This window comes from Pectinophora gossypiella, chromosome 22, assembly GCF_024362695.1.
Source record: "Pectinophora gossypiella chromosome 22, ilPecGoss1.1, whole genome shotgun sequence".
NCBI classification, from domain to species: Eukaryota; Metazoa; Arthropoda; class Insecta; order Lepidoptera; family Gelechiidae; genus Pectinophora; species Pectinophora gossypiella.
In genome coordinates, this window is record NC_065425.1 from 740,461 (window position 1) to 768,460 (window position 28,000).

Genomic DNA, 28,000 nt, shown 5'->3' on the forward strand with positions numbered 1-28,000 from the left:
ACCGCTTTCGCAGTGGAAAGTCGTGTTGTAATGTGATCTTATTATCGAGAAATCCGATATTATACGAGTTGTTTATCAAAACGGAAACCGCCCACGGTTTCGTGTGTAAACAAATAATAAACTATGGACCCTACGATGTTATTTGGTGGCGTGGAGGGGTAAGTTTTCGAACATTTTCCTTTGAACTTTTTAACCAACAATGCAGTAGCCAGTAGCTATTCATTTTACAGAGTATTGAAAGTGAAAAGGTTCGCCTTGAGACATTCCTAGACGTTACGACACGTTAATTTCGATGCATAAATGCATCTAATTATTATGGAGATATTAATTAATGTATTTTAATTTATATCGGCTGAATTTTATCAATATTAATTTATGTTTATAATAGGAATTCTATCATTGTTGGCACTTCATTGGAATGATTTTGTTACTTTACCATGAAATTATGAAAGAACCCAGTCACCATACAGTATCACGTATTTAATTAAATATAACTGACTTTTACATTAAATATTTTCAGTTCATTAACAGATAGGAAATCCGTCACATAGATAGATAGGTAGGTAGGTATAATAAGTACATTTTCCCTTCCCTTGTGTTTATATCTACAAATATTTTTCTACAATTAATTAACTACTTACCTAATTAATTATGAACTTACAAAAAAGGATCTATAAACGCAATACTGCCGTGTTATTGCACCAACCTGCACTCATAAAAGTAAACAACAATAATTACCTAATTAGAGTTGCTAGGTATTAACATGTCCATAAATGTAATAATAAATAATGTGTTTTGATGTCTGAATTTATCTAAAAAAGCAATATTGCTATTTAACATTTCTTAATATTGCACACTCACCTTAAATGTCAAATTGCAATATTGCGTTTTAGATGAATTGCTTCTATGTGGCCCTTTTAACCCACTTGGATAGTGAAGGTAGGTACCTACACAAATAAATAGTTAGGAAATTAAACTAATAGCAAAATGAAAAACCTTACCTAAGTTTCAATCAAGAAAAATTAATGCATTTTCATGGTAGGTTCAAGGAAAACGCCATCATAATTATTTTCACGTTTCATACTACCTACCTAGGTACCTACCTGTATACTCGACCCCTGTTACATGGGAATCAAACATGGCTAGCGAGGACTGGGTGTATGTGTTATACACCTATGCCTACCCTTTCTGGGATACAAGCATGAAGCATGATGAATATAATTTTAACACATGTATTTTTCTAATTCCCATTGACTATAAGCTATTTATGTTTATGTTAGTTTTTTTTTCGTACTCAGCGGTGAAGGAAAACATCGTGAGGAAACCCACATTCTTGAGAAATGTATTTTCAAAGGTATGTGACCTAACCTGTATTAGGCTGGTTTTCCCTTCGCGGGTTGGAAGGACAGACAGGCAGTAGCTTCTGTACAAAAAAGACCGGTTGTGTCAAATTTTCAGATTAGGTAAGCGGACCCAGTGGAAAACGAGATAATGTTACCTGGCAGAAATTGCTGTTTAGCAATAAGGCAGCCTATTTTGCGCATTTTATTCGTATGTTTATGTCCTTTGTATATGTCGTTGTGCAATAAAGTATTATTGATTGATTGATTGATAATGCTAGAGGGATAATGTTTATGTTATTTTTCAAAAATCTTATTCGACACCAAGTGCACCCCTTACTTATGGCAACCCTAAAATACGTAAATGTCGCCACAAACTGCGATAATAAAAGTGACCAACCAATCACAAGCCAGAATTACAAAGGCTTGCCGTCACACCGACAACATTTACCTCCAGTTAAAACTAAGTCTTAACTCTGAGCACTAAGAATTAACATTACGATACCAATATAAAGAATTCTAATAATTCGCAATAACAGTCAGCCTTGAATTTTTATTTGATAACATTCATTTACCTTTGTCAGAGTAAATGTCATGGCGCGAGCGGCCGGAAGATTGAGATGTTTAAAACATTTTGCTATATGAGAACACGTAAGCAGACGCCGATACACCTCAAGCTCGTAAAATTAAATTTTCTGTAGCATCTAGTATCAACTCCACGTGGGCATTGTTTACCTCTTACCTCAGTGAGGCTGAAACTCCCCTCTATATACTAGGGGAGTATGAACCCCTGATGACCAAGGGCCGTGTCATCTTTGCAGGATAAAGGCTCCAGAGGCGCTCAAACAACTCACGCCTAGGGTAGGGGTTAGAGGCAAACTGTAGCATAAGGCGATGATCACAATAGATCATACAGGTCGCAGTGATGCAGTGCATGAAATAAGATCTGCATAGTCCCCAGCTTCATTCCCGTCATTTCTCTTGGATAGCTTTCGCTAGCCTGACTCTAGTACGTCAAAGTCCAAAGGTTAATGATACGCCATTGATACGACAAAAATAAACAAAAATAAAAGTAAAGGGAAGGTTGGTGGTAGAGCTGGCAGAGGAAGAACTAGAAGCACGTTGACCGAATTGGAGATGTCCTTAGAAAAGGTTTAGTACGATCTACTCTGAATCGGCGTGCGTGTATGAAACGATTGATGAATGTGGCGGAAGCAAGAGAAGTATGTCAGGATCCAAGCAAATGGAATTTCATAGTCTCTGCTTACCCCGGTGGGAAATAGGCGTGAGTATATGTAAAAAAACAGGAAGCAATCGATACAGTGCAGCCTGCATTACCATAAATTCAGCAAACACAAACCGAAGGCCAAACATGTATATGTGGTGTGCAAACAAACAGTAATAAGGTTACATTTCCACAGGTCGATATCGCCCGTATAGTGAATTATGATCTGACGCACGAAGTACAATCACCTGGCGATAACGATGCACTATAACTATCAAGGATTTTATCTTGTTTGAGGTTTAACATAAACTGCCTATATATACGTCCCACTGCTGGGCACAGGCCTCCCCTCAATCAACCGGAGGGGGTTTGAGGTTTACGCGGTTATTATTAAATAAAATCAAACGGCAAAGAAAGAGGGTAGACAGAAGAAAATTATGGATCTACCTACTCCACTCCAATTTCATGAGTCGTCTCGTGATCATGGCACTTGCAACAGTGTTGAAATATCGAGAGTCTAATATCCCTGATTAACGCGGTAAGGTACTATGTGTAAGAATCTGTTTCGCCTACTGCTATGCATGCGTTTTACTAGTAAATGCGAAAGTAACTCATGTCTGTCTGTTACCTTTTCACACTTACGCCGATTTAGATGAATATGTGTGGAAATTGTTTGTGACTCAGGGAAAAGCACAGGATATTTTTCATCCCGGACAAAAAAAACCGAAGTAAGCGGATGGAACCGCAGACGAAAAGTAGGCAGTTGTGAACAAATTGGCCAATTTATCTGTTGTTTTGATCTAGTAGTGACTGCGACCCCACGCTAATCATAATTATCTGATACTAGATTGATTGGCTGAAATAGATCTCTTGAGTTGAATGTCTTTGCAGTTACAATGGTTCCTGCAAACACCTATTTTCTTACCCACATTAGACACATTAGTATTTCAACTTAAAAAAAATGTGGACTAAATTTTTACCCAGAACTAAATTAGTGTATCGGCTTCGATGTTTTGTTGAAGAAAATCACATCAAAAGATGCTTAAGATGATGAGATGTTTATTGTCATAAGGCGAAGGAATTCCCTATGTCTAAATTCACACGGAAATAGAAATAACAAAACTCTTTTTGAAATTATTATACTTATCTAATCAAGGAGATAAGCGTCACATTAAATGTAGCTATACGTTTCTACTTAGAAGAGTTTTATCTATTTCATATAATATCATATCTGATAGCATTGAGGTGAACTTGGCCTTTTAATAGATGTAGATAACTTTGTATTTACTATGCCTGGTGGGTAAATAATGCATGAAGAAATACTGCTCAAAATTTCCTTAGAGGTAAAAGGAAGAAAAATAAATAAAAAATCAAGTACACGTCTTTCTGGATATTAATTTATGTCTGATTTTCCTGTGTTCAAATTCTGATTCACACTTCTACCATTGGGAATGTTAGTACTCTGTGGAATTCCATTGTTTTGTTGTGAATATTCATGTTTATTGTGATGAAACCTCTGAGGGGTTTGTAATCTGGACCTCTATCCTCATAAGAACCGGATTTCCAGACACAATAGTTAAACAATGGAATTTGGATTTTAAAAGGTATCTGGTTCTAAGGATGTTAAGTTGTGCAGCGATTTTTTGTTTTTTATTTTTATATTTTACATATAAAAAATAACAAAATATTTCGGAACACACACACATACATAAACTTACGCCTATTTCCCACGAGGATAAGCAGAGACTATGGAATTCCATTTGCTTCGATCTTGACGCACTTCTCTTGCTTCCTTCACATTCGACAATCGGTTCAGAATACATTCTGTTATGTTGATTGGGAACAATTTTTAGTCAGGAATTTTGAGATGCATAGTTTTAAAAAAATACTTGAATTAGCACACATTTTGATTAGTCCACATAAGTAGATCAAGAAAGTACTCTAGTCTATATTGAAGTGTTTTCTATTCAAGGATGTGTTCTTACGTCGTAATAATCATTTTATCTACAAACAGTTTATCTACAAACAAAATATTATCTGAAAGGCGTTGTTTGTTAGCGGCGACCACACACGGTTTTCTATTACATGACTAACATATTATTAGAAACTTTATTAAGCTCTTATCAACGGCTTATATCAAATGAAGAACATAATTATTAAAGTGAAGGGCTTGTCATCATGTCATGATAGCAAATTTACTCATTTGATAAACTTGATAACATAGGTAGCTTAGTCTACTCGTATTTTACGCAGAAGTAAGCGATAATTGCGTCTGGCTATAGATAAAGGTGAATGTACTTATATTTATAATAGTTTTCCTTTATTAAACCGGTGGTTTCTATTTTCGGTTGTGAGCGTTCCACTTTGAATAATGTGTATCCAACATTCATACATACAAAATCTCACGCCTATTTCCCTCGGGTAAACAGAGACTATTGAATTCCATTTGATTCGATCCTGACACACTTCTCTTGCTTCCTCCCACTTCACATTCATCAATCATTTCATACACGCACGTCAGTTCAGAGTAGATCGTACTAAACCTTTTCTGAGGACATCTCCAATTTGGTCAATTCATGGTTAAGTAAGTACTATAGTTTTATTGTTTTACATAAATTTCTCATTTCTTCTCAGAGGTGCAACACATTCAAACTTGGTGATCTGCGATGGAACAGGGAAGGTGATCGGCACAGCAAAAGGCCCTGGCACCAATCACTGGATCCTGGGCATTGATGAGTGTGCCAACAGAATTCTGGCCATGCTTCATGATGCTAAAGATGATGCGAATATACCCAGGGACAAGCCTTTAGATGCTTTGGTAAGTTAGGCAATATATATTTCTTATATTGGCACATTACAGTAGGACCATAGATATAATACTGGGAAGTTAAAAAGGTCACATGTAATCAATTCATTTAAAAGGCAATATTGCTATTTGAAATTTGTTGACATTGGCCCCGATTCCTGGAGACACCGCCTAATTTTATTTTAAGTTATATCCGTCATTTTCATATCCGTCGAAAAGGAAAGGGACGGATGATTCACAGCTCTTAATTTTAGGAAGAATGAGTAAATGAATGTGTCGGGTTATTGACTGATGTAAAATTTTTAGACGGTTGGTTTAGATTTGTGCTTAAAATTGACGTGTGTTCCATAAATTTTATGCTTGTCGATTACCCGTCCCTTTCCTTTTCGGCGGATAAGAAAATGACAGATATAACTTAAAATAAAATTAGATGGTATTTACAGGAATTAGCACCATTGTGCACTTTGAAATGTGCCAATGTGAAATTACAATACTTATTGCTTTTTAGATGAACTGTCTCAATGTGCCTTTTGTTATTCAACAGAATCAGGGGGTTCCCCTATATTAGTATCACTAATATTATCTTGTTTATCGTACAGATACAATGTGCTGGTCATTTTCTGTTTGTCATGTCCTGTTTTTGAACATAGACGACGTCTAGTTTAATGAAGATAAAAACTACCTATTCTTCCAATCAGGTGTCGCTGTTGATTGTTCTTAAATTTTGACAGTTCCCCATACTATTTGAGTAAACAAACATATTGTTTTGGTTATATTTTTACACTGTTACCCTTTGCGCAGCGTTTAACTGCAAAATCATAGTGTTATATTTTATTCCCTCAAGATCGAAAAGAAGAAAATTTCCAAAAAAATATTCAATTTTCAATCAAAACTGCCTTTTTTCCAACTGGCTGCTTTTCTATTTCGTGACCCATCCTTCAAACAGGATACATTCCACGTTGCTGCACATTTTATAGCAGTTTATTACGAATTTTAGCTGGAGAGTATGGAGAACCGTCAAAATTTTGGTATACTCAACAGTGCTGCCGGCTACATTTGAGCTTCTAGTTTTTGTCATCATTGTAAATGTACCTACGCAAAAAGTACCGTTAGTGAGACGAGTCATTGCCTATCCGTTATTTGCAAACATCATTAAAATTTAGCAATTGGCACGCAAATCAGTTAAGTGAACTAAATAGCTGATTGGAAATATCTGAGAGTCAGATTTGAGTGACAAAAAATCTCAAGCCAATTGTAGGTACTTACTATTTGTACTGCTTTAGAATAATGTGTCACTTTGTAGGACGTTATAATTTAGTTTTTTTTTTAATTATCAAGAACTATATTGTGAATCTTCAGTCGTGTGTGTAAAATCAATTAACCAACAGTAAAAGCGTAAAAAAGTATGTTGGACTATATTAAATAAAAGCAGAAACTATATTAATTATATATAATATTATCTTTTTTTTTGACGTGACTTATTGTAGATTTACCGCAGATGGCATTAACTACTTCGCCGGACAAACTAAATATAATATTACCAGCACCAGCCATTTTTCTCCACAGGCTCTAACATTATCGGGGTGTGAAGAAGACAGCACCAACGCGCAGCTAGCAGCGCGCGTGTTAGAGAAGGACGGGAAATGTGCTCGCGCAGTTTACGTCGCGTCCGACACAGCCGGCTCATTGTTCACTGGGGCGCCCTCTGGCGGCATTGTGCTCATTGCCGGTAAGGTCCATAGATTTAACTCTATCGATTAGCCATCCCTTTCCTTTTCGGCGGATAAATAAAAGACAGGTATAACTTAATATTGGCCCCGATTCCTGCAGACACCTCCTAATTTTACTTTAAGTTATACACAGGTATGACAATGACAGCATTGTCTTATCCGCCGAAAAGGAAAGGGACAGATGATTGACAGCTTTTAATTTTAGGAAGAATGAGTAAATGAATGAATAACCCGGGCGAATCAAAAAGGTATCTCGCTGGTATGCAAACACCGTTTGACGTGTGCTGTCAACTTAATTCTGTCGGGTTATTGGCCAATGTAAAATTTTTAGACGGTTGTTTTAGATTTGTGCTTAAAATTGACGTGTGTTCCATAAATTTTATGCTTGTCGATTACCCGTCCCTTTCCTTTTAAAAAAATAAAATTAGATGGTATTTACAGGAATTAGCACCGTTATCAGATTGGAATCTGTACCGCTAACTTAATTAAACAAATAAGTTGTATTCCCTCGCATATAAGAATGGGCCCATAAAAACTCCCAAGATAAAAGAAACAGTCCCACAGTTACATAAAACACGATTCTATTCTGCGAAATTTCCCAGTTTCTATTCCTTGACATTATTAGATTCTTGTTTAGTTTCATGCTGTCTATTGTCTCTAGAATTAATACAGTCAATCTGGGACGAAGGTCGTTTCTGTTTGTTTCATTGACCAATTGTGTTCATTGAGATAGATTCGATGAATGATAAACGTAGTTAAGTATAATACGACAACCGCCGTGCGCGCCTCGAGTTTTATTGACGGCTTCTACCAATAGCCGGATGACTTCTATCTACGTAGATAGCATCCGCTGCGTTTATTGGTCGAAGACCTCGGTATAAATTGCATCGCGCGGCGCGGTTATCGACCCTACTGGGAAAAAAAATAAGGTACCTCTTAGTCAGTGTAAGACATTGAGAAAGTTAAAGTGCGGTACGGTGTAGCTAGTCAGCGAAGTAGAATTATCAATCAGTTCTAGCTCTTGTAAATAATAAATTATACATAAAACGATAATTTCCTTGTTAGTGCCAGTGGCTTTAGGCAGTCGGGCGTCAACCTTTTACCTCACCGCCTCGTAGTCTAAATGGCCATAAGCCGCTAAGGAGTAAGGGAGAGCACGCGGACCGTCTGTCTCGCTCGCACTTACGCGTTAGGCGGCACACGGCAAGATTAAGATTTTTGTATGGAGTGTCCGGGATATCATAGTAGTTTAGGAATCTAAAAGAGCAACATTGAAGCAATTCATCTAAAAAAGCAATATTGCTATTTGACATTTGTTTGCATTGCGCACTTACTTTTAAATACCTACACGCAAATGTCAAATTGCGATATTGCTTTTATTTTAATGAATTGCTTCGATGTGGCATTTTTAAATCCCTGGAAGGCCTGAGTTAACTCAGACGGCTGCTTATGAATGGATTCCGTTAAATAAAAAAAATGCCACAGTTAATGCATGTTGAATCTCTTACAATCAAACTCTAGAAAATTCCATAAGAAAAAATGGATTTGAGTATGTAATAACAAATCAAGAGAGGACAATCTGTCCTTGTTTCTCGGAGCAAGGTGAGGGGTTATCATCGGACCTAAATCCGGCGTCCTGTTTCACAACATGACCCACTTACGAGTCCCGATACAAGGACAGATCTGTTTACATAACATAACCTTAGCATCACGCCTGTATCCCCGAAGGGGTGGGCAGAGGTGTAATATACACTCACTCCTCGCCAGCTATGTTTAAGGCCGGGCACAAGCCCAATCTAAAGAAGATTAGTTCACGAAGGCGTGTACAGTCATGAGCAATATAACATACCCACTTTAGGACTTTGACGCACTAACATATTTGACATTTAGTGAGACTTACAGTTCAATTTTTCAAAAAAGTTAATGTGACATGGTACCAAAGTGTATACATATTAATGCTCGTGACCGTACACACCATTCACAGTCACATCATAAAAAAAAGAAAAATAAAGTTTTATACATTGTTTTAAGTTTACGCGGTTATTATCATAATTTGTTTTAATTAAAATAAAGTTTTTTTTATCACTTAAATTGGATAAAGCTAGTGAATAAAAAATCGGATAAAAAATTAGTGAATTGGCAATTACTAAAAAACAAAAAAAAATGCTATGTATGTTATACTGTTGCTAAATGTTTGTGTGCAATAAAGTTATGTTTAGGGATATTCGATTTTTAAAAACCTATACCACTTTAGGGAATTTAGATATTTTTAAATTAAAAAAAAAACAATCATATCATCGTTGGCCTTATAAGTCTGTTTCAGACGATTTATGACGTCATCAAAAACGATAGATAGGTACTTATAAAACGTTTAAATATAGCTATTTCTTTCGGGCCATGTAAATAATTCAATACGACTTTGGTGGTTTGATGGCGAACTAAGCTCAGTTCTGAAAATATTGCTGTCCTTTACTTCCGTTAAATGCAAGAAAAAGATAGCTAGCTAGTTTTAAATTACACAATACAACAATACAATACAAATACACTTTATTGCACCAAACTAAAAATAAACCACCTCACACCTCTACAACAACAATAATACACCTCTATTAAGATAAAAATGTCTTTTAAGTACAGTCATGAGCAATATAATGTACCCACTTTAGGACTCTGTTGCACTAACATATTTGACATTTAGTGAGACTTACAGTTCAATTTGTCAAAAAAGTTAATGTAACATGGTACCAAAGTGTATACATATTAATGCTCGTCACCGTACTTAATCGTCGTATCAATTACTTTCTAATCAATATAAATGTTGAGTGTCTGCACGAGCCATTTGATAATGAACTTGGCATTACCATAAGCATCTATAATATATGGACATACTTCGCATAGTGTAGCGGTCATACACTCGTGACTTTGTATACATTATGGTGTTTGCAATGTCATTGTCTGATTAGTATGCGATTTGCATCGGTTTGTCTCGAATTTGTAATGTTTTCATTGGTTTTCGTAATCGTAAAATAATATTAAAAAAAATAATAAAAATAAAATAATTTTGACAGATGCCCATATTTGTTAGTATTACAAAAACTTAAAAACTATGTTAGCAGTGACGAAACAAAACAAAATTTAATTGAAATATTTGCCAGGCCCGCCTGATGCACTAGGCACATGCATATTGGCATATTGGTGCTGATTACAGTGCATACTGTCTATCTATTTACTCAGCCTGTGTCCACCCACTGCTGGGTATAGGCCTCCTCTCTTTCACGCCATCCTTTCCGGTCCTGTGCCTTCCGGCATGCCTCACAATGTCATTCGACACACTACCAAGAGAGCATACTATCTATGTTTTTATTTTAAGTTATAGGTACCTGTCGTCTTCTTATCCGCCGAAAAGAAAAGGGACGCGTTTATAGGGATCTACAGGCATATTTATGAAAAATAGTCAATTTTAAGCTGAAATTTAAAAAAACCCTTTCAAAATTTTATATTCACCAATAACCCGACAGAATTAAGTGGACAGCATACGTCAACCGTATTGCATATGAGCGAGATGCCTATATTATTTGTCGGGGTTATTCATGCATTTTAAAATTAAGAGTTGTCAATAATCCGTTCCTTCCCTTTTCAGCGGATAAGAAAGTAACAAGTATAACTTAAAATAAAATTAGGAGGCGGTTTCTGCAGGAATCGGGGCCATTATGGATATATTTTCATATAAGTACAAATATACATAAACTAACAAAAAAAAAAAACAAAAAGGACTTTTTTTTTCTTAACTAGGTACATGGAAAATGGCGGCCTTATCGCTTACAGCGATTTCTTCCAAACAATCATAAGGCAAGGAAATATTAATATTCCTTCTTCGAAACACCACAATTATTTTTTTTAGGATTGTGTCCTTTCTAACGTGGTGGACAATTGTTATGACTATTTGACGCAATAATAAGAGTTTTTTTTTCTAATAAGATTATCATTTTGTAATATTACAGGTACAGGCTCGAATGCGCTGATGAGGACAGCAGAAGGAGAGCAGTTCGGATGTGGAGGCTGGGGCTATTTACTTGGAGACGAGGGTGCTGGTAAGTCTGCGTAATTACATACTTATTTTATTTATTTTTATTTTATTTATTTATTAGCCGTTTACTCAGCGGTGAAGCGAACCATCGTGAGGAAACCCAAATACCCGAGAAATGCATTTTCGGAGGTATGTGACCTAACCTGAATCACACAGGCAGTCGCTTCTGTAGAAAAATCGGACTTGTCAAATCTTCAAGTTAGGTAAGCGGACACAGTAAGAAACGGGATAATGCTTGGAAAATGTTGACATTTTAATATACTTTGCGTGTGTAGTTTCATCGGAAACATTTTGTAGTTTCACATTGTAAACGTAATGAACACTAAAATGTAATTGTATTTTATAATATAATGTTTTTTTACATTCGTCGTCCCTATTTAACAATTTATCGAATGAAATAAATTTTGAACGTACGCATATCATTTTTATCAACATCACGTTGGTCTAAGAGAAGGCTCGATGAGGTGTGGGTACGGTCACGAGCATTAATATGTATACACTTTGGTCCCATGTCACATTAACTTTTTTGACAAATTGAACTGTAAGTCCCACTAAATGTCAAATATGTTAGTGCGACAGAGTCCTAAAGTGGGTACATTATATTGCTCATGAATGATTGTACTTAATTCGTCTTGCGAATAGTCGGGAGATTGTTTATCATTTTTTATGCGCCAACAATTCGATAGCGTTTGTTCTACTCCAATGGGTAACCTGTCGAATCAATAACGTGTCATATTGAAAGTGAAGGGGAAGTCATACTTGAACAATTTCACGTTTTAGTGGTTGCGCCGGCGCACCAGCTGGCTTTTACTATTATATTGAGCTCCGGAATGAGTTAGCGGCTTGCCGTACCTCTATAAAATATAGGTACAGTCATGACCAATATCGTGTACCCACTTTAGAACCCTGGCACTATCATTATTTGACATTTAATGAGACTTAGGGTTTAATTTGTCAAAAAAGTTAAATGTGACATGGTTTCAAAGTGTACACATATTAGTACTCGTGACCGTACAGACCTCATCGAGCTATCTGTTAGACCAACGCATAGCATCTGATACCTAAAAAAATATGAACTATATCCCTTCACTTCACCTTGCAGCATACTGGATAGCCCACAGAGCAGTGAAGACGATCTTCGACGATGTGGACGGTCTGCAGCCGGCGTCCTACCCGACAGATAGAGTATGGGAAGCTATCAGGGAACACTTTAACATTGACACGCGGACGGATCTACTGGCCCATGCCTACGCGCACTTTGACAAGTCTATGTTTGCTGGTAAGTAGTTCCATTCGATAACTCTTTACATACATACATACATACATAAACTCACGCCTATTTCCCACCGGGGTAAGCAGAGACTATAGAATTCCATTTGCTTCGATCCTGACACACTTCTGTTGCTTCCTCCACATTCATCAATCGCTTCATACACGCACGCCGGTTCAGAGTAGATCGTATTGAACCTTTTCTAAGGACATCTCCAATTTGGTCATCGTAAGTCCTTCTCGGTCTTCCTCTGCCAGCCCTACCATCAACTTTCGCTTTATATACCACTTTTGCAATCCTATTATCCTTCATCCGCTCTACGTGTCCAAACCAACCTAACATTCCCTTCTCAATCCTAGTCACTATATCGTCTTTTACACCACATCTCTGTCTTATCACACTGTTTCTCACTCTATCACTCAACTTCACACCGCAGATGCTACGCAAAGACCTCATTTCTACGGCATTGATCCTACTTTCATGCTTCTTCTGCCATACCCAACATTCACTACCGTACTTCAGCGTAGGGACAAGCACTGCATTGTGAACAGCCATCCTCGCATCTTGCGAGATACATTAACTCTTTATTGAAGATAATACATCTCTGTTCTTCTTAATTCTATTTTCCCCTGCTGGGATGTAGGGCTCGGACAACAGGTTTTCACTCCTCGCGATATTTTGCAGCCTCTATTGCTTACTTCCATGACACAACATAATACAATGCACACAGATGTAAAAAAAAAATTAAATACTCTTTTAATGTTTATAAAACAATAGTATGGAAAAATTTTGATGCATCTTGGAGCAATGGCAACATGTATGCACACAGGAAAATTACATACGAGGAAGCACAACTTTATAACCGACTACCGTCCGATATAAAACGTATTGAGTCAGATCATTCATTTAAGGCCAAACTTTCCCATTATGTAATACAAAATATTTCTATTTAGAGCATCCTATAACTTTGTTTCTGTATAGCATCGTAAGCATGATTATTATTAAGCAAGTATTTCTTATGTAAGTGACTGTAAGTCTTTAATAAGAAATAAAGATTCTATAAACCTAAAATTACAAATGTCATCAATCATACAGCAATGCCGGCCATGTAGTGATTGTAGTGAAAAGAATCATTGATATATAAGTACGAAAAGTGGGACGAAAAGTTAGATCAGAATTAGCGACGGATGCTCGGACATTGCGTAGTACAGTCATGACCGATATCATGTACCCACTTTAGAACCCTACCGCACTGTCAAAGTCAAAATATTTATTGCACACCATTATGGTAAACAGTTGTTAGAAATATTATAGTATCACATATGGACATAGGGTATAGCAAAAACAAACAAAAATATCAAGTAATTTCTTGCTTCATTAGGCCAGAAATACAAAAATAATAATAATAAGTACTTAACATTAAACAAACTTAATCTAAAAATAACTATGAAAATCTTAAAAACTATTAATATCAATAAAATCTACATCATTTATTAATATCAGTAAAAACTTTTCTCATTTTGGAAATTTTTTAAGTTAATTTTAAACTTTTTTATGTATATATATTATACACACACACTGACACACACACACTGGGAATGTGGATTTACACATTACACTGGGAATGTGGATTTTGGCTTTTTTTTGCCATATTAAACCGTAAGTCTCATTAAATGTTCCCAGTGTAATGTGTACACTGGGAACATGTGGATTTAAATGAATTCAAATGTGAATGTAAAAACAAACTCCATCCTTGTCTTATATAGGCTGCAAACCTGTATACACCTATTCTCTCTCTCTATTTAAGAGCTGCGCTCTTGTCGGTGGAGTAACCGCCATTCCTCTCTTCTTCCCGCCAAAACCTTCACCTCCCGATACGACACGACCTGCACCTTCTCTTTTATTTGTTTCATAAATGTTATCCTAGGTCTACCCCTTCCTCTCTTCCCTTCAATTTTTCCTTCTATAATGTTTGTTATAAATGAATCGTGTCGTATCAGGTGGCCAATCATATTTCCTCTCCGGTTCTCTATAGTCTTCAATATGGTTCTCTTTTCTTCAACTCTTTCCAGCACTTTTTCATTTGACACCATTTCAGTCCAGCTTATACCCTCCACCCTTCGCCAACACCACATCTCAAACGCTTCCAACCTCTCTCTGTCTCTCTGTGTCATAGTCCACGTTTCACTTCCATAGAGTGCAATGCTCCAAATATATGATTTAATAAAGCGTTTCCTTATTTTTAATGATATGTTTTTGGTTTTCAAAATATATTTTTTCCTGTTAAATGCTTGTTTGGCTATTGCAATTCTGGCTATACACCTATTACCTGTATAAAATTTTCTCCCAGGTCTAACAGCAAAACTGTCGCATCTGGCGTCAACCGGCGACCGTCTTTCACGACAGTTGTTCGCCGACGCCGGTTGCACGCTAGCGGACCATATAGCGGCGTTGACCCGACACTCCCACACGGATAGGATGAGGGTAGTCTGTGTTGGATCCGTGTGGAAGAGCTGGACGTACCTTCAGCCTGGGATGGTGAAGCAGTTGAAGAATAAAAATGTATGTATTCGTACGCGGTCTATCAACTTTATTTTAGCAATTCAGTTCAGCGTTTTAAATCTGTTGATACATCCAAGACCTTATTTTATTATATTATAAATGCAATTGAGGAGCTCGGTGGCGCAGCGGTAAACGCGCTCGGTCTGCGATTGTTGAAGTTAAGCAACTTTCGCAAAGGCCGGTCATAGGATGGGTGACCACAAAAAAGTTCATCTCGAGCTCCTCCGTGCTTCGGAAGGCACGTTAAGCCGTTGGTCCCGGCTGCATTAACAGTCGTTAATAACCATGAATCCGCACTGGGCCCGCGTGATGGTTTAAGGCCCGATCTCCCTATCCATCCATAGGGAAGGCCCGTGCCCCTGCAGTGGGGACGTTAATGGGCTGGTGATGATGTTGATGATAAATGCAATTATAAGACCTTGCTTTGACCCCTTCAGAACTTCACCTTCAGAATGACGCTAAGAAAAATCTGTACCTACGACATTTATTGTGAAAATGGTAGCAGAATCAAAATCATTTATTCAACGGAATTATCGTGGATAAACTTGGTGAAGGTCAATTTGTTGAAACATGAATTATGCATAATTTTATTTTTTGAGTTTGTTTTTATTAAAAAATGGATACTTGTAAATACAAACAAATGCCAATAAAAAGCTACCACGAGTAAACGTAAAACGTTTTAAATGACCATACAGACTCAGATACAGCCAGAAATTAAATTAGGTCCCTTTGAACGCCATTGAAAAATAGGTCAAAGCGAGTATCAGTATTAATTAAGCGAGCTTCTTAACTTATCTTGCATTTCAATGTTTTTTATTTCCCTTTCAGGTTAAAATGGAGTTAGAATTCGTACGTCTCCGAGTATCCAGTGCGTTAGGCGCTGCATATCTAGCAGCTAAACATGTTAATTATCAACTACCTCGCGACGACGGTGCATTTTGCGAAGTATTCTACACCTCTCGTCCCGGAGACGAGAATGGAGCAGAAATATACATCCCGGAAAACATTAACAGAAAAGAAAAATATGAGCGAATGAATGGAACGGTGAATGGTAAAGTGAATGGAATTGCTTATGAGAATGGAAGCAACGGTGATTGTGTTAATGAAAGTTAATGTTGGAAAGTTATTGTTATTTAATGTAAATTAATTTAGATTCTTGTTATTAAATAATTTGCTAAGTTTAATGAGAGATTTTATGCGAATTGATAACCTTCCAAGGGGTTGAATTATGAGATTTTGTCTGTTGACATTAAGAAAATTAAAATTTTGTAGAAAAATTTTAAACGCATACGTATGTTTTGTGAGCTCTACTTTTATCATTTTAGGTTAGTAGATTACATAAATGTAGTCATATTGATCTGATGTTGTAGTGCCAATGTAACAATATTAAAGTATAAAATGAACTATTGAATATACATTATACCGAGTTATAATAATTTTATTTTTATATAATATCATCTCAGCTAATCTTAGGCTAGGTTCATGTTTTGTTACTACATTGGCTTTAGTGTGTCGTATTCATGATCATTTACAGTTAAGTTATAGTTCCTAAAATGTAAATAAGTATTAGTTTATTTTTTTATTAGGTATTCATAATTATGTTTATAATTTTACATTATTTTAAGTATATTATAATATATAAATCATATCGCGTGTGTAACTACATAAAATTATTGGAATATATTTTGTACATAGTAGAATCAAAATCTTTTATTATATAGCATTTTAATCGTTTTGATTTATCACTTTAATTCAACAACAATAAACAACTCCCGCTACAAATCCAGTAGATTAATTTTACCGGTCATTGTAATGAACGAACGAATTAATAATTTCATTCGTTATAGCGTTATCTCTCCAAGTACCATATATACTCGAGTTGCTACTTTCGGAACATCCCTATTTAAGTCAGAATGACGTTTACGTTTTGACAACTCAAATGTCAGTAAAGTAAAGTCGTCAACAATGTCTATTTCTCGGAACATTTCTCGCATTTTTACCATAAAACCGATAATAAATATCAATCATAGATGTTTAAGCCGTATTGCTGTAACAAGTAACAACCATAATAGGGAAGAGTTTAATAGAAAAAGTTATTATTTAAGTGGTTTTTTAGTGGCTGCTGGCGTGGTAGGTTATGTCGGTTTTAGGGACAAAATATCTGCCGCTACTGTTGTTAATATTAATTTAAAGGGTAGAAGGGAGATGTATAACTTTATAGCAGATGTTGTGAAGGTTTCGGCGCCGTCTGTAGTGTATATAGAGATTAAGGATGGAAGAAGATTGGACATTTTTACTGGACAGCCTATAACGTTATCTAATGGTTCAGGTTTCATAGTGAAAGAAGATGGTTTGATACTTACGAACGCTCACGTTGTGGTGAACAAACCGAACGCTATAGTTACTGTTAGACTTATGGTAAGTTTGTTTTTTTATTGTATGACATTGAAATTGTTGTGAAACATTTAGTTTAGTTTTTCGAATTTCGCGCCTGTATCAGTTATAGAAATGACCCGGGCAAATAAAATTAGCATATTTTATACCTAGTAGAAAGTAGGTATCTATCTGATAGTTCTGACAATCCACCAGATAATTATTAGATTATAATATTAATAATTTATTTTTGATTTTGATTTCTTGTATTGAAGACCACTCCTTAAAATTTTGTGAAGTGAAATAATGGTGTTAGGGTACATATAGATTGGCTATCACATAGTTATCAGAAAGTAACAAAACAAACATAGCTCTTAGTTGTTATAATTGTAATCTTAGTCGTTTGCGATAAAATATTGGCTGGAAAAGAACTTGTCCTGTGGTTCACTAACTTGCTTCTCACAGGGAATACCGGTTCGAACCTGGACTTGCACCAAATTCAAATTCAAATAATTATACCAAAGAGTTAAATTTATCTTAAGTGCAGTTTTCACTAACACATTTCTCTTGACCAGTATAGATCATGTTGCTCTAACAGAAAGCTTGGTGATGTGTGGGTACTTCATTCATCTTAATTAAAGCACATAATAACGGGTTCTTACCGCGTTTAAATGGGGATATGAGACTCCCGATATTTCGACACTGTTGCAAGTGCTGTTGCTGTTAAGAACCCGTTATTATGTGCTTTAATTATGATAAAAACCATGTAAACTTAAAACAATTCATTCATCTAGTTTAGAATGTAGTCGTGTGCTTATGTTATGTTATAATTACTACACTAATTTACCCCAAATCATTCCCCAGGATGGATCGACACACACAGGCTTTGTTGAAGACGTAGACATGAAGTCTGACCTGGCTACGCTCAGGATCCCGGTGACCGGCCTGCCAACTATGAAACTTGGCTCCTCTGCTGATTTAAGGCCAGGAGAGTGGGTATGTGTTATACTTGCATCATTTTTAGTACAATAGCCTTAAAAAAATCTTCCAATCTTTATGTAGTAGTATTATTTTTATACCTTTTTTTTGCTTCTATGCTGTTCTGGGAGCAAATAAAAAACATAGAACACGTTCAGCTGCTTGTCTTCCCGGGCATGTCGTAAAAACCGACAGAGGGATTGTGTCCTCTAACATGATGGACTAATGTTATGGGCGATAGGCTGATCCCTTATCACCATAAGGTTTATCATATCCAGCTTACGACATCGTATCAACAGTGGCTGCAAGTTGTCTTTGATTTCTTGTGGCTCTGCCCACCCCATTAGGGATTACGGGCGTGAGTTTATGTATGTATGTATGTACCTTTTTTTTTATTGTATTGTACCCTTCTCAATGGCAAATAAATGATTATGATTATAACTATAAAGCAAGCATAGAAAGCTGTGGTAGCCCAGTTGGTAGAATGCCTCTCACTTTGAGGTCGCAGGTTCGAATCCAGCACAGGCCTAAACCAATGATTGTCGAGTTTGTTTTCATATTCATAATTATCACATGCTCAGTGGTAAAGGAAAATGTCGTGAGGGAACCCGCATTCCCGAGATATGCATTTTAGGAGGTATGTGACCTAACCTGTATTGGGCTGGTTTTCCCTTCACGGGTTGGAAGGTCAGACAGGCAGTTGCTTCTGTAAAACACCGGATTTGTCAAATCGTCAGGTTAGGTAAGCAGACCCCGTGGAAAACGAGGTAATGCTAGGGAGATGATTTTTAGTACAATAATAAAACTATTGGGCAGACGCCTTGGGTGCCTCATAACGGGTAGAGGCGACGTGGTAGACCGCGAAAGAGACGGCTGGATGCTGGAGGGACTGGCCGGAGTACGTACATGACTTCGAAAAATGGAAAGTGGAAGGGAAGCCCTTTGCCCAGCAGTGGGATCTTGTAGGCTAGATATGATAAAAATAAATCAAAATCGGATCTCTACAGATATTCTAAATGTGAAAATAACTGTCTGAAATGAAATTAAATATATTTATTTGTTCTAGAGTGGTAAATACAGATCTAATTAAAAAATGTATTGCGTTGTACAATAAAAGTCCTTCACTCACCATGTAGTGTACGAATATTAAATAATTAAATAACTAATAAAATCGAACTTAAAATCAACAATATAAATCCTCTTCTTCTCCTCTATCGTGTGGGTTGTGAGGTGGAGTACCAACCTCATCAACCCTGGTGTCAGGGTTACTATTGAGCCGCTAAAGGCCCATGACATGGCTCAAAACCCCATAAATACATAATAACCAACAAGTATAAACATTCAATGGTGCTAATTAATGCAGACGCCATCTAATTTTATTTTAAGTTATACCTACCTGTCATTTTCTTATTCGCTATAAAAGAAAGGGACGGGTAATCGACAGGCATAAAATTTATGGAACACATGTCAATTTTAAACAGAAATCTAAAACAACCGTCTAAAAAAATTACATCGGCCAATAACCCGACAGACTCAAGTAGACAGCACGACAAAAGGATTGCATACCAGCGAGATGCCTATTTTATTCGCCCGGGTTATTCATTCGTTTTAAAATTAATTTGTTGACAATCATCCGTCCCTTTCCTTTTCGGCGGATAAGAAAATAACGGATGTAACTTAAAATAAAGTTAGGTGTCTGCAGGAATCGGGGCCAATGTAAGTGTAGTGTGCTCAACTTTAAATATTCAACCACGGAGTAAAAGGACTTAGAAATTGTTTTAATTTACTTTTGAATATTCCTGTAGGTCACCTTTTTATGCTTAAACCGCTAAACCAATTTAGATGAAATTTTGATTAATCTGACAGGGAATGGAACGAGAAGTCTATATTTGAGTATTGATAAGAATATCACGTGTCTAAATAGTTTTGTCCATGTTTCCAGGTTGTAGCAATGGGAAGTCCGTTAGCTCTGAGCAATACAGTCACTGCTGGTGTGGTCAGTTCTACACAGCGAGCCAGTGAAGAGTTAGGCTTACGAGGTAGGTAATGTAGTACCGGAAAGTAAATAAAAATTTGAGACGCTTTACAAAGTTAATTGATCGATTTCTAACTACATGGTATTGATAATAATGGTGCTAATTCCTGTAAATACCATCCAATTTTATTTTAAGTTATATCTGTCATTTTCTTATCCGCCGAAAAGGAAAGGGACGGGTAATCGACAAGCATAAAATTTATGGAACACACGTCAATTTTAAGCACAAATCTAAACCAACCGTCTAAAAATTTTACATCCGTCAATAACCCGACACAGTTAAGTAGACAGCACGTCAAACGGATTGCATACCAGCGACGTACCTTTTGATTCGCCCGGGTTCATTCATTCACTCATTCTTCCTAAAATTAAGAGCTGTGAATCATCCGTCCCTTTCCTTTTCGACGGATATGAAAATGACGGATATAACTTTAAATAAAATTAGGCGGTGTCTCCAGGAATCGGGGCCATTGTCTCATATTCACTAGGCAACAATTGACGCGCAACACGTAACGCTCATGTGCGGCAACGTTGCACAACAGCGCGCGACGTTGCCAGCTGAAGCTTAGCATGTCGCGCGGATTGTTGTTTGTTTAGAGAGCATCGTTAGTTGAGCGTCAATTGTTGTCGAGTGGAGACGTGACACGCACAACACTCGTTCCTCAGGCGACATGTTGTCTACAACGGACGTGTAGTTGATGCGTAGACAGACAACGTCGTTAAAGAAAAGTTCCGTGCTAACTTTCGATATGTTACACATGCAACATGAAACGCGGCCTCCGAAACCAATTTCTCGGGAATGTGGGTTTCCTCACGTTTTTTTTTTTATTTATGATCCAAACATTTTTGTATATTGTAAGTATTGTAACCCTCGAAAGCAGCGTGGTCACTCCCGATACGAGCATATTAAATTTCTTACTGGGAGGTTCACAATTTTGATATTGTAAAATGCTGGAGAGAAAATATACATATATATTTTTATTTAAACAAATTCCAATTCAAAAATATCTTTATTCAGTAGGTGACATAGTTACACTTTGAATCGTCAATTTTTACATAACGAACGTCTCATCCACCTAAAACTACTGCAGCTTCTCACAACCTGAATAGCCGGGGAAAAGCTGCAAGAAAAACCTCGGCACAGGGCCCTAGACGTTCTTTAAAAAAAAAGCAAATACCCAAAGGGGGTGAGGTCGGCGCCCGCTACAAATCGGTGAATACACTCATACAAAACACCTCGTTTTACACAAACACTACGCATTGACGTTACGAGTATCTTACAAGCGCATATGTGTCTGTGACGTCTGACGCCTATACGATTGAAGACTAAAGTAAAACCAAGGGGGATGAGGTAAACCTAGCCCAGCCGCTGGTGGGGAGCGGAGAGTTGCCGTTCTATACGTAGTATTACTTATTCCTTATTGCATGACATTAATTTAGAAATAGAAATGTTTTATTGCGACCATGTGTTCGTACAAATTGTGGTGTTTGTAATTTCTAGGCAAAGACATGGTATATATCCAAACGGACGCGCCTATCACGTTCGGTAACAGCGGAGGTCCTCTAGTGAACTTGGACGGCGAAGCTATTGGAATTAACAGTATGAAAGTGACTTCAGGAATATCCTTCGCAATTCCCATAGACTATGTGAAGGAGTTTCTTAAGAAACGTAAGTTGTCTAATGGCTCGATGAGGTCGTATTTAGCTGAGAAAATCAATGGTGTAGTCGGTAAGTCGGGTTTATTATTGCATGCTTTAATGACGGTTGTGGCGTTACATCACAAATATATCCCAATTGGGTCAAAGATAAATTATAAAATGCTAATCTAGACATAGCTCGGAGAATTCGAAAAGCTGAAGTGGCAGTGGGCAGGACACATAGCGAGGAGAACCGATGGCCACTGGGGCGGAAAGGTTCTCGAATGGCGACCACGTGTCGGACTACGCTCAGTGGGTAGGCCCGCTACAAGGTGGAGCGACGATCTGGTGAAGGTCGCGGGAAGCCGCTGGATGCGGGCAGCGCAGGACCGATCGTCGTGAAGATCCTTGGGGGAGGCCTATGCCCAGCAGTGGGCGTCTTACGGCTGATGATGATGCTAATCTAGTAATAGAAGCCAGTCTAAGATCTTCTTGTGACGTGTGGGTTGTGAGGTGAATTACCAACCTCATCAACCCTGTTTCAGGGTTATTATTGACCCGCCAAAGGCCTCTGACAAGACTCGTGTAACGACTACTTACTTACATCAGTAAGTAGTAACCGGGACCAAAAGTTTAACGTGCCTTCCGAAGCACGGATCATCTTACTTTTTGGACAATCAGGTGATCAGCCTATAATGTCCTAACCAAAGTAGGATGATTAAAAATCAATGTCATAAAGTTTTCGACTTATTTTCGAATTTTATTTATGAATTAAGTAACAATGAGTACGACGTTTGACCGCTTATTTTGATGACGTCACAGGACAGTAGTATCATACAAGTTCCAAAGAAAACTTTCGTAAAATCTCATTTGATTAGGTTGTCAAGTAGCCTATTGAGGTAATCAGAGGTACATCCATCTTAAGAACCAAGTACCCACGCCTCACCGAGCTTTCACACAGTCGACCATTACAGACGGCGAAATATTGAGACCGTATTTTTTTACTTCAATTGAAACTAGGTTGCTTCTTCTTCTTTGCGAGTCGATGGCGATCGATACTAAATTTTTGCTGACCAATAATTGGCCACGCTTACGGCATTGTCAGTGGCTTCGTAAAGGTCTTTAATAGTGCAGGTGTTAGGGCACTTAGGACAGCACAAAAGGTGAGCCATAGTTTTGTGATGATACTCCACACTCGCAATCATCGCAACCATCAACCAGATATCCCCACCTGCAGAGATTATCCTTGCAGCGGCCAACCTGTGTCCGGAGCCTATTTAAAGACTTCCATGTGGGCCACGCTAGATTGCTTCCAGGCGGGAGACTTTCCGATGGTGCGATAAAAGGGGTGGGAGAACACTTCCGCCGCCAAAGATTTAAACGGGCTTGGCTAGGTTGCTTAAAGCGACGACATAGGATGTTTATATAAAAAAAAACCCGACGAGGGTTATGTGTTTGACCGCTCGATATATGTATGTGTTAATGTCTCCCAACTAACTTCTAAAACAGGTGGTTTAATGCCAAACTGTCCTAAGATTTCGCTTACCACGGCATGCGACCACGTCTATCACCTTAAAAAATGAATTTAAGAGGAATATTTTTGACTCCTTTTCCTCCTCTTTTCCTTAGTCGGGTTTTAGTTTTAAACTTATTTATATCTTCTATATTATGCATTTTACCTTTTTGTCTCTTTGGCAGGGAAAACGAAGTCCCCGCAGGTGTCTCGGCGGTATCTCGGTATCACCATGCTCTCACTCACTCCCAACATACTCATGGAGCTACGGATGAGGAACCCTGAGGTAAATATACCTGCACCAGCCTGTAGCGTCCCTCGCGTTAAATTCGGGGTAACACGGTTCTCCTTTCCTAAGGTACCAATTTTTAGCTACCTACTGCTGCACAATGGGTGAGAAGGATGATATCCCGACGTACCGGCAGAGTTGAGGAATGATTGGTGATAACGATGACACAATAACGTATTAAATTCAGCAGGAACATATTATATCCTCTTAAGACCGAGATTTCCAGACACAATAGTTAAACAGCATTCGGTATTAGGAGGATATAATTTATTAATATTAAAAAAATAAATAAGGCAAAGCATATTCAAATCATACATAATAAAATCCGCAGAAACTTCGTCAAACCATGAATGTTGGTACTGACGAAGCCTGTGGTGGATTTACATTCTGTTTTTTATTATTATTAATATTTCTGAATATTTTTTTTCGAACATTTATTAATAACACTCAACATACAAATCCAGGGCACGGCCAGAGCTAAACAGTATAATATAATTATATTGTTCTTATGAAGGTCGGGGATGCAATGAGTCAGTGTAAAATGAAAGGAAATGCGGAATGGAATGAGAATTTCTAAATTTAAAATGATTGACGGTCAGAACGAAAGGCCAGTATGTGCAGAGTTTGTACTCTGCTACACTACCTTGAAAACTGCAAATTTTCCCATATAATAGGGGGTACAGTCATGAGCAATATAATGTACCCACTTTAGGACTCTGTCGCACTAACATTTTTGACATTTAGTGAGACTTACAGTTCAATTTGTCAAAAAAGTTAATGTGACATGGTACCAAAGTGTATACATATTAATGCTCGTGACCGTACTCTGAAGGTGTTGAGGGCAGATTTCCAAAAAAATGCACAATTTTTTTATTAGTTACAAATAGTCCGCATACCAATTTTTAGCTTTCCACCATGAAAATTGCGGAATCCTCCATATAAATTTCCACACACGGAAAATTCCCCCTCAGTATTCTTTACGATTTCACTAACACCATGTATACACGTACACGTTTTACTTAGTATATTATTAATTTCTAGCAGATTTTCAAAGACAATAATTAAATTATGACGTTTGGAATTTAAAAGGGCTTTGGGCGTTTAATTCCTATGGTATTAGTGTACAGTCATGAGCAATTTCATGTACCCACTTTAGTAAAGAAAGAAAGAAACATTTATTACTCCCGGACACTACAGACACAGACAGAAAGGTACATTACATTCAACACAGGACAGAAACCACACGGAAATCAATACACAGAAAAAAAACAAAACAAAAAGAAAACCAAGATCAAAAATCATAAACAAAAAAAATCATAATAATAATAAAACTAAGTATTCTAAATGCAACGCACTGACGGCTCGATCATCTAGTACCCTGCCGCACTATCATATTTGACATTTAATGAGACTTACGGTTGAATTTGTCAAAAAAGTTAATATGACTAGCAGAGCAAACATGCGCAAACGTAACAAATTCATCGATTGATTCAATAAATTTTGTCAAAATCGATAAGTTTTTGTTTTTTTCCATTAACATGCGTGTATTTTGACAGAACGACATGACTTATTTGGGTTCACATATTAGCACCAATCGACAAAACGACACATTTTTTTCATCAGAATCGATAAAATAACGGTGACAATTTTATCACGTTGCACATCTTAGCCCTAATGGTTTCAAAGTGTAAATATATTAGTACTCGTGACCGTAGAGACTGGCAAATGCGCAGAAACGTTCTAAAACTAAAATTTCATAAAAAAACGTTATTTTTTCAGATGCCGTCAGACATAGAGCATGGTATTCTAGTGTGGAAAGTCATTATCGGATCACCAGCATACAAGTAAGTACTATTAGTGACGTCACACGACACTGGCCCCGATTCCTGCAGACACCTAATTTTATTTTAAGTTATACCCGACATTTTCTTATCCGCTGAAAAGGAAAGGGACGGATGATTGACAACTGGAGGATAAAAACGCCACATCAAAGCATTTCATCTAAAAAGCAATATTGGTATTTGATATTTGTTTTCATGGCGCACTTACTTTTAAATGTCAAATTGCAATATTGCTTTTTTAGATGAATTATTTAAATGTGGCATTTTTAGACCCCCTGTTAATTTTATAATGAATGAACAACCCGGGCGAATAAAATAAGCATTCCGCTGATATTCAAGCTGTTTGACATGTGCTGTCAACTTAATTCTGTTGGGTTATTGGCCAATTCACAATTACAATACAATACAATACAAATACACTTTATTGCACCAAAATAAAAAGAAATAATTTTGGGAGGGGTTTTTAAATTTCTGCCTAAAATTGACGTGTGTTCCAAAAATTTTATGCCTGTCGATTGCCCGTCTGTTTCCTTTTCGTCGGATAAGAAAATGACAGGTATAACTTAAAATAAAATTAAGTGGTGTGTACAGGAATCAGCATCATGTCCATAGTCGTTACATGAGCCATGTAAGGGGCCTTTGGCGCCTCAATAGTAACCCTGACACCAGGGTTGATGAGGTTGGTACTCCAACTCACAACCCACACGATAGAAGAAGCACCATTTCCATAGAAATTAGTCTTGTTTTGATTTTTCGTAAAAAAACGACATTTGACTAATTTGACTAGCCAATAGGCTAGTCAAATGGCAGTACAATAGTACTGCCTAGCTGGTTAGACTGAAATGGGCGCTCTAATGCTTACTAAAATGTTACCTCTCTTGCAGTGGCGGCTTGCAACCAGGTGACATAGTTATAGCAATTAACGACAAGCCAGTACTCACAGCACAAGATATATACACCTTACTAGAAAACACCTCGGGAAGCCTCAAGATGGAGATCGTTAGAGGGAGACAGAAAATCACGCTCGCAGTCACTCCGGAGCTTCACTGACGGAAGAAAAAGAGATGGACATACGTAACAGAGCTACGTACAGTTGACAATATTGAAGTTTGATTCGAAAGCGCCATCTGTTAGAGAAGTTTGGTAAATATGGTCACTGCCAGACTTAACGCCTTAATAGGTGATAAAACTAAATATTGTTACAAGATTAGTATTTCAAAGTTACAATGATATTCATCGACATACTGAAGTTGTTATCTGCTTAGACAAACGGTTTGTACCTAGCTAATGACTATAACCTGTAAGATAACGAACGATAATTAGTTATGAATTCCAACTTGCCGCTTTGGACACAGTGGAGCGCAGAGCCAAGAGGATGATCAGCGATACGCGGCTAACAGATAAGCTCCATTAGCACATCAGCGAAAAGTCGCCAGTATGTCGGTATTCCACAGACTGCACTTCGGGGAGTGTGCTCGCGATCTTCACGAGCTCATTCCACCATCCCCCTTTTATCTTCAAAATCTCATTCTTACCTTGTGCCCTCTACCGCGTAAGAGCGAGTAAGACTGACTGCACTCTCCTTACTCCTTAGCTTATGGCCATTTATGACTAAAGTAAGACCCAGAGGGGGTGAGGTCGACGCCCGATACACGATGGTACGGGGCGGAGAGTTACCTTGTTATACGTAGTATTATTCTATACTATTGCCTCCAAAATTAAATAGTGGTTTATTTACAATAGTTCTATTAGTAGAATTTTCACAAATCTTTTAATGCGAGTTTAAATTGTCTGTCGTAATAAGGCGAATGATTCCGTATTTTTTAACGCATAGAATTTATTTTACTTTAACAATTACATTGGTGTCGATTATAACGGACTGAACGAACTTGCGAAATGTCGTAAGTATTTCTGTAGGATTTTACGAAAATGCAATATCATAATATCCTCAATTAAGATGGTCAAATTATGTTATTTTAAATACAAATAGGACTTTTAAATAATTGATATCACGTGGTTTCCACGATTTGTGTACGGTTAATGGCAATAGGCTCGCCTCCTATTAAATGGGAAGCGAGATCTCAGCTCCGTGGTGTCGTCACTCACCAACAGCTCGCCACAAGCTGGCCTGCGGAGACTGACTGCACTGTTGAATTCACCAGGTTCGCTGATGAATTCACCTGGGTGCAAATCGACACTAATGTCTGTAAATTTATGTAAATTGTTTTTGTATAGTTTTATGTATAGTTTAATGTTAATTGTTAAGGGAGTTTGTATATTTGTTGGAAATAATATAGAAACGGATGGATCTTT

The 28,000-nt window shown here is 37.3% G+C and overlaps 1 protein-coding gene across 1 annotated transcript; it reads left to right on the plus strand.

Moving 5' to 3' along the window:
• On the plus strand, nucleotides 1-27,995 carry LOC126377264 (serine protease HTRA2, mitochondrial-like). Its single transcript, XM_050024987.1, has 14 exons — nucleotides 1-158; nucleotides 5,200-5,383; nucleotides 6,938-7,100; nucleotides 11,103-11,192; nucleotides 12,291-12,467; nucleotides 14,809-15,020; nucleotides 15,849-16,104; nucleotides 17,137-17,438; nucleotides 18,258-18,389; nucleotides 20,314-20,410; nucleotides 21,908-22,075; nucleotides 23,743-23,843; nucleotides 25,626-25,690; nucleotides 26,572-27,995. Exons 1-14 carry the CDS (start codon nucleotides 124-126, stop codon nucleotides 26,735-26,737), a joined length of 2,148 nt encoding a protein of 715 aa, XP_049880944.1. The 5' UTR covers nucleotides 1-123; the 3' UTR covers nucleotides 26,738-27,995.
• Nucleotides 27,996-28,000: the final 5 nt, after the last annotated feature.

Bases quoted from the DNA above. Each gene is read 5' to 3' on its own strand.
- LOC126377264 (XM_050024987.1), top strand. From the start codon at position 124: ATGGACCCTACGATGTTATTTGGTGGCGTGGAGGG. The intron at 16,105-17,136 runs GCAACGGTGATT...GTGGTTTTTTAG, and splicing joins AATTGCTTATGAGAATGGAA to TGGCTGCTGGCGTGGTAGGT. The intron at 17,439-18,257 runs GTAAGTTTGTTT...ATCATTCCCCAG, and splicing joins TAGTTACTGTTAGACTTATG to GATGGATCGACACACACAGG.